The sequence below is a fragment of the Glycine soja genome, chromosome 10, assembly GCF_004193775.1.
Source record: "Glycine soja cultivar W05 chromosome 10, ASM419377v2, whole genome shotgun sequence".
NCBI classification, from domain to species: domain Eukaryota; kingdom Viridiplantae; phylum Streptophyta; class Magnoliopsida; order Fabales; family Fabaceae; genus Glycine; species Glycine soja.
This window is the reverse complement of record NC_041011.1, coordinates 8,617,588-8,628,875: the sequence shown is the minus strand read 5'-3', so window position 1 is coordinate 8,628,875 and position 11,288 is coordinate 8,617,588. Positions and strand designations below refer to the sequence as shown.

The following is an 11,288-nucleotide window of genomic DNA, read 5'->3' as shown; positions in this document are numbered from 1 at the left end:
AAAAGAATTCTCAGACTGTGTCGTTTTGAATTCTTTGAAAAGGGAGAAGGGAGACACAAAATAATTCAGGCGGTTAGTCCTTTGTTCTTTTGGAAAAGGGAGAAGAGAGACACAAAAAGAATTCAGGTGGTTAGTCCTTGTCGAATTCTTTTTCGCAAAGGGAGAAGAGAATGAAAAAGATGAATAACACACTTTTTTTTTCTGTGAAAGAACAAGGTTTGGAAACCAGAAAACTTAGAAAGCTTTTGGCAAAAGAAAAAGAAGAAGAAGTTCAAGAAGATGTTCAAAAAGTTGTGTAAAAATTTATATAAAGTACATAAAATGCAAGTCAAGGTCTTGCTTTTATAGACTCTTCATGTCTGGTCAAGAAAACCATTGGAAGAGTTATAACCTTGAGAAAATCTTGAGAAAACCATTGGAAGAGTTACATCTCTTGATTTTTATTCAAAACTTGTCACTGATAATCGATTACCCAAACTATGTAATCGATTACACAAAACATTTTATGAAAAAATGTGACTCTTCACAATTGAATTTGAATTTCAACGTTCAGATACACTAGTAATCGATTACCAATATATTGTAATCGATTACACCATTTAAAAAACAATTGGAACGTTGCAAATTCAGTTAAAAGCTTTTGAAATCAAACTTTGCCACTGGTAATCGATTACCAGAGAGTAAAAACTCTGGTAACTTAGAAAATTTTGAGAAAAATTCTTTTGAAAAACAAAATTGTGCTATGTTTGTTTTTTGAAAAATCTTTTCAATACTTCCCTTGTGAAGTCTTCTTGATTTCTTCTCTTGAATCTTGAATTCATCTTCTCTTGAATCTTGAAATCAAACTTCTCTTGATTTCTTCTCATGAAACTTGAAATTAATCTTGATCTTGAACTTGTTGACTCAATCTTGAAATCATTCTTTGGGCTTTTTGTCATCATCTTTGTCATCATCAAAACTACTTGAATCAACTTGAATCATCATCATGAAGCTTGCTTCTATAGAAAGTCTCTAGTTACAGATCAAACTCTGTCCTTAATATCGTCTTAGAATTTGCCACAAATGTTAAGGAATTCCTAAATCCATGACCTGTATTGTAATGGCTGGGCAAATATATAGTTTAAATAAGTCAATTAGTTTATCAAATGACTTGGTAGCAATACTCAATTTTTGGTTGCAAAGATTTTATCAGCACTACCTGCCAAGAAGCAGAATTCTCTCCGCATAGCTGGGATACCAGGCGCTATGGAATGGATATCATCTCTTCTCCTAAAGCTAACAGGAATTGCATACATGCAATTGATGAAATTGGAGAAAACAAACTCATATTTGATCATCCCAATTATGGCTACTTGACATTTAACCATTTGGGACTCCTCATCCTGAAGAAACTTGCCCATCATGACGACAACTGTGGATAGATTGGAAACACAATAGGCCTGCTCCCAAAGATCATAGACTTCACACATTCTGAAGAGAGGTTGTTGAAGAATGAGAATGTTTCACCATGTAAAATTCTGAGAGTCAAGAGATCTCTGCAGCCCATGAAGATGTTGGCTACCACAACAGGAGCTATGGGCAACATCTTTGAAGGGAGATTTCAGAGATAGTTTTCACAATAAGCAACATCAGAGATATTGACATTATTGGAGAGAAACACCCCTAGTTACAAAAAATTAACCAGTCTGGCATTGGAATAGGAGGCAATAGAAAGGATTGGAGGCATAGGTGGAGTACTTAAAGAATTGTTCAACATATTTTTTAAAGATTGCATTGCTGAAAATCAGAAAGATGTAACCACTGTTGCTGGGGAGGCCCTAGCAATGCTGGCATTGGAGAGCAAGAACAACTATCATAGGATTTTGAAGTTGAAAGTTTTGGAAAGGCTGATAGACGCATTGAAAGTTCCACTGCTTCGTGTCAATGATGGTAGAATTCTAACAAATTTATGTACCTACAGTGGATCAGAAGCCTTGAAACAGTTAAGGGGGGTTATAGCTGCAGCACCCACAGTAAGTGTTATCAACTTGTCTTAGTTTTAGGCTAGTAACATGTGGATTTATGTAGTATGTTTTTGTTGTATGCTTTAAACTCAATTTTTAACCATCGCACAACCCTACAGGTGCTTCAAGCAATCATGTCACAAGAAAACAAGCTCCAAGAAGTGATGATTGGACTAGCGGCAAGTGTTTTCACATTCATGACTTCCTATGAATCAAGTATTATATTTGAAGAATCTAGGATCACTGAAGATGAACTGCCAAATAAATTAAGTGATATTCTCAAGAAACACTGATATCCTCCAACTAAGGTCTCGAGGATAAGGAGGTTTGTGATAGAGCTGGCAATTTGGATGATGAAAGAAAGATAAGAAAACATTCATACTTTCAAGGATTTGGGAATAGAGGAGGTGCTGGAAGGTGTCTTATAGACCACTTTAGAGCTTCAAAGCTTTAATGTTTTCTCTGCCACCATGGGACTGAACCGGCACAATCTAACAATTCACTCACTGGTTGAGACAACATTGAAGTTGGTGGAAGATAGGTAAATTAATGAATCACATAATTATATTGCAAAATCAATAAACCATGTTGATCCAAAACAATCATTGTAATAGTACACTTGTACATAACCGTGTGTAAACTAGTAAATAGAAAGTGATTTTCTTTTGGAAGGCTGCCATGTTTGCTGGGGCTGGAAACATAGCTTGACTCAATGATTTATTCATTATTTTTTTTCCAGATTGAATGTTATCATTTTAATTGAATTATCCATATTTCCTTTTGTGATTAAATTCATTCTTCCTTGCATTGAAATTAAAAGAAAAAAATTGAAATAATATTGGATTTTTACTTCTTTAGACTAGACTGACTTGGGTGTAATCTTTTAAATGTTGTTTCTATCCTTGTTCTTGTCTAACAAGGTTTCACAGTTATAGAAGAGCCAGATGTTGTGGCATCCAATTAAGTTATTCTAACAATTACACCAAACAAGCAAAAAGAGAAAGGGATCTTGAAGAAATTCACATTATTAACAAAAGCTATAAAAAATTTGAACCATTTTCCCTCTGGGCAAAAAAAAACATAATGAACTAGTATTATTCTCTAAAATAAACAAAACAAAACACATTCAAATGGAACTAGCGCACCAAGTGTCAAAAAATAGTCACACCATAGATTCCTCCTAGAACATATGTTCAAAAAGGTATTGTAGCTAGACCAACTTTAATTTCCACCAAAAGGGACAATAAGAAGGTCTTCAATTTGGCAATTTGTTTGAAATTAGGCTATTTTTTTAGAGGATCAAAAGGGGATCTGAATCTGTGGGTCGATTCCACTTTCTGTGAGGCATGCCAGCATTGAAGACTAAAGTTTTGGCCTAGGTGCATGTCTCAATGTTCCAACTTTCAACATTGTCCTTACATAATATGATACTGATAAAAGGCACCCAATTAAATTTCAACATTTAAAATTATTACACAGTCTGTCATTTGCAATAGTCTTTCCCTAAATCTAATTTAATTAACACACAAGTAGTGGTCTATCTTCATATAAAGCAGTACATATATTATGTGTGGAAACATAAACTGGAAATAAACAAATTGTCAAATTATTACCCAATTTAAAGAAATGAAAACAAGGTAATGACATTCATGAGTATTATATATTGAGTTAAAATAAAGATAATATTGTTACCTCTAGAGTTCTTGGAAAAATGATCTCCTTTGTGGGTCCCCAAAATTATGTTGGCAGCAATGTAGCTATAGATCTTCACAAATCAAGAAGATTGATTCGTCCTCTGAGAAGTTCTGTGGTTTCTAGCACAAGTACAAACATTCAACCTCGTCAAATTTGTGGTATTCAATAGAAAACTTTGTTGGAAATGAATCAATCATGAAGTTCCAGAACACAAGTCTTTACACAATGATAATCATGGGCTTAACATGCAAAGATATTTACTCTTAACAAAGTACTTGGTGATGATGAACCGTGACATATTAGCACTGACCTTCTTCCATGAAGCTGATAAAGTTCACCTGCATACGAATTATGACAACATTGTGTAGAAATTAATCCCAGATAAAATGCAACCAAGTGCAGAAGGGAAAATCAAAACAAATAAATTACTATGAAATAATGTTGACGGCACAACAAACCTTAGGGTTGAGATGGGTGGTGACAGCGGTGGGACCACAGTAGGGTCAGGGCACAACGGTGGGCCGGCACGGGAGTGCGACTGACGAAGACGACGATGTCGATAGGTTAGGGCTTAATATCGGACGCAAGGTAAGTGAAGAACCCGCACACGTGAGTATATGAACTGCCCTAACAACGACGGTCCTATGGACTAAACCGCCTTTGAATATAACAAGCAATTTACCAAATTTCCATTCTGTCTCTACCTATAAAGATGGTGCACCAAAAACGTTGTCGTCCTCTTAGCATTAATCATAGGAATGTCACCGCCATACATTTTAAGACGGTTCAATACAATCGTTTTAGAATGTGCGTCGTAAAAAATGGATTTTTTAATAGTGTGTGGTGTTTTTTTAATTCTTAAACTCAATCTCCAAAGTAATCACAAATAGAGTGATTTATTCTTCCGCAACGAACACTATTGGGAATTACTCTTACAAGTGATTTTATATAAAAAAACAAAAACGGACCTCACTTTTCAGGTGAAAATGATAACTCCTTTCTTTTTTTCTCAAGGGAACTTTACCAATAAGCCAATACTTCGCCAAAATTATGTCTTTTGGGAAAGAACTTACAGAATACAGACCTGCTCAGATCACACATGCACTTGTGGTGGTATATATACAACCAATTGATCACATGAATCAGGAATGTTTTTAATATTCTTAATGGGTCGGGTTACATGAAATTTATAGTTGAATTAGAGGTGAAATATTACCAGTGGATTCTATTCCTTCTATAAATCAAGTTTTTCATTACTTTTACAAGGGCAAAAGTAATGTGAAGTGTAGGGTACGGTTAATAATATAAAATAACAATAATTGGCTTATGTCGTTAAAAAAATCAAGCTATAAATTAAAAGCAAGAACCTTGATAAATAGGCCATTTTGTGCTCATTTGGCTACCTTGGCCATGCCAAGGATAAATGCTTCAAACTATATGGATATCCCTAGGTCACACGAGAATCGAGATAAATCAAGTAGGTAAAAAACTTGTTTAGAGCATCGATATCGGTGGCATGCCTATGAGTTGACATCAATGTCAACAACTAATTAATATCATTCCTACAAAATCATAGTGCTCAACACAGCACTACTATTGGCACTTCACAAATCAATTAATCAAACATGGTATAAGCTCTTCTATTCTTCAATTGAATTTTAGTTTCAAATCTGCTACTTGGATCATTGATTCAGGTGCTACAATACATATGTGTCACTCTTTATCGCAATTCACTTCTTACGCATCCTTATAAAACAAATTTGTCACTTTGCCTAATAATTCTAGAATCCAAGTAATAGGTTCGTGTATTGTCACTCTAGACAGAGGACAAATTTTACTCTTAATGAAGTCATGTATTTACCTTTTTTATGTTAATTTGATTTCCGTTAATTCCTTGATTTCTCATGATAACTACTCTGTTATTCTGTACCAATACCTTTCTTATTTAGGACAAGCAAATGTCAAAGGTGATTAGCAAGGGTAATTTGTCCCAAATGCCTATATATGTATGAAGTTGATACAAGCATAATTCAAAACAATAAATCTTTTCCTAACAAAACACTTGTAATTTTGTCAATTCAAATAGGTTTAATGATTTTGCACATTTTTATACTTTTACCAAATTTTTAATTAAGTCTTTAAATTTTTTATGTTAACTGGATCCTTGATTTTTTTTTTTTCAATTGGATCCTTCCATCTTCCATCTAGTTGTGTCATGAAAAGTTAACTATATACACATAATTAGAGATACAGATAATTGACTTATACTTCTTAAACTATACTTTAAAATTTTTCAATTTTAATTTAATTATTGATGATATTAAATTTTATATATTATGTTGACTAATTAAATTAACTCACTTATAAATATATATATATATATATATATTACTCCTATTAGAAATTGATGAAACCTAATTCAAATCCATATAAATAATTATATCAAAATTTCGTATTGGTCACGACACAAACCAAACCCACCCAAGAGTTTAGAGGTCAGCTCTGAATCAAAAGCATATCAAGATTTGTTTATAGCTTATGTGATTAAGGTATATATATATATATATATATAAGTGAGTTTATATTTCGTATTGGCCACCTTCTTTTCATTTTTTCAATCTTTAACGCTTGGAAATTCAAGTGCATGTGCTTAAAAAAATTATAACGTTCCCAAATCAATCATCAATACACACTTATATGAAAATTGAAGTGATATTTCACTGAATTCAAACAGCGGAAGGAATCTTTTAAATAGGTCACGGCAAGCTAACTATCATTAATTATTATCAGGCCTAACACTAAATCCACTTCACTTAACTATAAATTTTGTTTATGTGTACCTTTAGAACATAGGTTGAGGATTAATACAAAAAAAAAACAACTATTGATTTCAGAAAAAGAAAAATAGCTAGGGTTGCAAATAAGGGGTTGACTTGAACCGATATTTCGGAAGGAAAGGTGTTATCTATACAATAATTCATGTAACAATTTATATAATATTATTTTTTCTCTCTCAATCATATCATTAATTATATTTCACCGTCTCTCTCTGGCTTCACTTTTTCTTTTTTTGTACAATTTGTTGTTCAAATACCATTTTTTTCTTTCTGAATCCTAGTAACGCTACTATTTTTATTTTTTTCATTTCGAGGTGGATGGAAAAAAATATTCGTGTTTAAAATAGCAAATTTTGTATTTAAAATGATTTATATTTAGGTTAAATTTATTTATTTTTATTCGATTTGATCTTCTTGTTTTTCTAGTCCAATTAATTTTTTTTAATTTTTAAAATAGGCTCAATTAGTTTTTTAATATAAATTTTGACTAATAACATTGAGTCTGTGTCCATTTGTAAAAAAAAGGAAAATAACATGTCAACAAGTCACGTACATTACACACTTAACGTCCTTTGTTGAAATTGATGGTAAGGATCTGATTGGAACTACTTTAAAAATTAGAAAACCTAATTAAACAAAAAAAATATATAAAAGATCTAATTGAAGAAATCAAAACTAAAAGATCAAGTAGTCGAACAAAAAAAATAAGATAAAGAAAAAATAATAATTTAACTTTGTATTTATTTTCATTAAAACGTTGTTTAAAAAATAATTCATTCCTTTCAAAATAATCAAATTTAAACATACCTTAGGAATTGTGGGATTTGAGGAAAAGAACATTTCATTGTTACTATCAATTTTTTAGGGACCATACATTGAATGGACTCTCGGTGGTGACATATTCTCTCCACCCTTCTACAGTTTGCTGACTATTGTTTTTTCTAAAAACCCTAGTCTGCTTGAAATTAACTCGAAAGTGAGTGACAAAGATGTAATGTCCTTTGTGCTATTAGATGCTATACAGAGATAATTGTTCCACCAAATTCCACCAGAAATAAAAAAAAAACCACAATTATTTTTAAAAAGTTTCGTAATAAGAACATGAAAATTTCAAACATGTAGCTCCAATTTCAATCTGAACAATCTTTTTGGCATTTACAAAGCTGGATGTGCAATTTTTTGTACTCTTGCTGGATTTTGCAGGCAGGTAAATAATAGATTCTTGTAACCTTTATATTCCAAGTTTGACATACGTGAGTACCATATGAAGACAATGTTTTTCAACACAAGAATATGATATATAGATATGCATATGTACGTACGTATTAATAATTTCATATGCTCGGTTTCTTTTTCCTGGCTCAAGACCATGATAATGCTGCTTCTTGCAGGTGTACAGAGTTCAGCAAGGACCACGCCAAAATTCTGCGCTGGATTTGTACCCATCATTTGATAATGACTGCCCAATTCAAAATCAACGGCTATGATCTTCCTCACCATGTAACTTTTTATGAACCTATGTGTACCTAATCGAATGGTGGATAACCTCCAAATGGATCAACTACCCGTGTATGTGTTGCTTTGAATTTTTTTTTTTTTTGATAAATGACTATTTTTTGTGACTGAATATGCAAACAACAGTTAAGTATTGTTATTAAGTATTATGAGACCATTTGTCACATTCAAAAATTAATCTAATATTAAGTTATAAAATTTAATGACCAATTTGATTACAAGAAAATATAATTAATTTTTACATATTTAGGGGTTAAATAATTTTTTTTATCTTTCAAAACTAAATTTTCAAAGACTTACACATTCAAAAACTAAAATATCATTTATCCTTTATTTTTGTTTTTTTTTAATTGTAGAGAGTTAGAGACAACCCAAACAAAAAGTCACACAAACTCAACACATATTTGTCTGTACAAAACCACATCAAGGTCACATGAAGCTCAATATTTCACAAGAAATGCGTTTCTTTTCATCAGCTTTGGTCCACTTAACTTCACCTTTTCTTTTCACTTTTACTCAAAAAATTAATAATCATTTGCAAAAAAAGAAGCTTCACAAGTTACCCACATGGAACTCTCTATGTCATAAATGACAGGATGCCGTTGAAGCAAAAGCACTACCTAACGAGTTCTTTCTCTACTATATATCGTACGTGGTACATTTATTAGCAATTTCTATAAACTCCGTAATGTTTCCTGATCAAAGCTAACGTTCAGATTGAGAAATAGAGTTAAACTGTCTATCGCAGTGAAAGCAACGGATGATTTAACTATCATTTAGGCATATAGCCGCATATATATACTTGTATTATCTATGGATATGGATGGATTTGACAATCAATAGTTAATTAATGAGTTTACCATCCCGGAGAGCACAATATAATTAAGACAAAAATAGGAATTTCCACTCCCATGTCCTAATCTGTTGATGAGGAAACATAAATTGACAATCTAAGCGTCGATAATTTTTTTACTTTCAGTTTTTATAAATAATTACAAAACAGTTATTCTTATTTTAATTTTTTAAATTTGTATAAGAATTAATGAAAACAAAATAAAAACATGTCTAAAATTTTCTTTTAATTATAAGTTAGAGAAACATAAAATGAAAGTATAAACATTACGCAAATCTGGTCTAGTAGAAGAGATTAATCTCTTTGTATAGAGAAACTATTACACATGGTTTAGAACTATTATACTCGATCCCAATTAATCTCCATAATCAAATTTTATTATTTTTTTTCTAGAAAATTGAAAATTTCAACTATGTTATACGTATAAGGAATGAGAGAGACTATAAACAAGTCATAGTCTCAAGCCATTTAATAATTTTTACTAACAATGTGACTTAAGCTGAGTTTATATATTAATCTCAATTTTTAAAATGTTGACATTTAATGTCTGTAATTTCAAATAAACAAAAATTAAACAGGCCTATGAGTATCACACACTTGCTTCCCCCCACACGTGTGACCTCGGGCAAACACAGTCGAACACAACGGCACACAGATTGTGTAAGCGAGAGGAACAAGGGGAAAACCACGAAAGTCACACACTATATTGCAACAAAAATGCAAATAAAATTAAAATTTGATGTCAATAATTAGTAATTATAATATTTTTCCTGTGCCAATTGTTTTACGTACATACAATTCAGTACTTCACTACCATTAAAATCAGTTGTTAGAAGATGAAGCAGCTTCATCTTCAGGTGTAATCTCCGGCCTCCTTAATTATTAAGCTGCGCTAAAGAAAAAAAAGAACTACAAGCACCAACCTCTTCCTCTTCCACTTCACCTTTTATACAATAGGGAGTGCTGCAAGAGGATGAGGGAGAAGAAGAAGAGTTATAAAACGATAAAGGAGAAGAAGGACGAGAATGAGAGTGAGAATGAAGATTTTCGTCATCGTCTTGTGAACAAGGTGAATTTGGAACAGCCAGATCGAACAACAAATCAACGAATGCTCCAATGATATACTCGTGATTGCTCTTGGTGTTTGCCTGCAAGTACCAGCACAGAAGGTCCTCGAGACTCTCCCAGTCTTCGACGCCGAGAGTCTCCACCATCTCCTCCATGGATTTGCGGAAATCCACGTGAGGGTCCTCTGAATCCATCGTCAAAACGACGCTGTTTTTGAAAGGCTCTAGGCTCGTCGTCGTCGGTTTGGCCTCTAATATGCAGCTTGCCTCGTCCGGATCGAAGAAAAGTCGATCCGAACGCAGGCCGCGAATCACCGCCTCTATGGGGTCCATGCCACGAGACAACTCGGAAGTTGTTGAGAAGCTTGCCGAGTCCGGAGACTCGGTGAAAAACGATTCTGGAGTTTGTGACACTAACGCTGAGTTAATGTCTTTCAAAACAACGTCGTTGACGACGTTGTTGTTGTTGTTATTGTCTTCCTCATTGTTAATTTTGGTGGTGGTGACTCTAAAAGAGAGGGTTTTGGGTTGGTGGCAGGATGGCCAGGCCCTTGATGAAGAAGAGGAGGAGGATCTAACATGTCTGCTTTTCAGAAGATTAAAAAACTTCATTTTTAATTAGAAAAAAGAAGGTAATGAGAGGAAACAAAATGGATATATTCAAATGAGTTTTGGAGGTTCTGATATGGCAGTTAAGTCCATAGAGGAGGAATTAATGGTTGGTCAGAAAAATGGACTGTGTGGGGGGATGATTTTAAAGATGAAAGTGGAGCAACAGTTGAGTATACGTTTCGGACTGCTTGGTGGAGTGGGTCAACTCAATATATCTTTTGTATTAAAGTTTTTCAGGCCTAAGAAATAAATGTAACTCAGGCCAATTTATTATATTTATTTTATTTTTATTATTATCATCAATACTAGTAGTAATTGGCTCTATTCTTTGGGCGCCAAATTATAAGAAACGACAACATAAATTTTTTTAAATGTGGTGTAATTATGACACGTTAATGAAGTTAATAAATTATTGTAAAATTTAATAATATAATTATTCAAACATTAAAGCGTTGAATGTGAATATGATTTTTTTAATAAAATTGAATATGATAATTATATATAATTTATTTTTATCTTTCTCTTATTTTTTATTCATTTTTAAATAATATCTGTATTAAAAATATACTCCAAAACCACTAAATAATTCTAACTTAACCAATCATCTTCAATTTAAATCATGGATGCACAATTATTTTACATAATCAGATAGAGATCTTATTATTTATAAAGATCTTACTTGACTCGGAAAAAAAAATGTCAGTCA

General features: G+C 32.6%; 1 protein-coding gene and 1 pseudogene across 1 annotated transcript; one reads left to right on the top strand and one right to left on the bottom strand.

The window, feature by feature from the left end:
• The first annotated feature begins 1,084 nt into the window (after positions 1 to 1,084).
• LOC114371316 lies at positions 1,085 to 8,022 on the top strand (annotated as a pseudogene).
• Positions 8,023 to 9,627: 1,605 nt separating this feature from the next.
• Positions 9,628 to 10,777, bottom strand: LOC114370806 (transcription repressor OFP13-like). Its single transcript, XM_028328194.1, has one exon. The coding sequence runs from the start codon at positions 10,580 to 10,582 to the stop codon at positions 9,779 to 9,781; it is 804 nt and encodes a 267-aa protein (XP_028183995.1). The 5' UTR covers positions 10,583 to 10,777; the 3' UTR covers positions 9,628 to 9,778.
• Between the last annotated feature and the right edge of the window lie 511 nt (positions 10,778 to 11,288).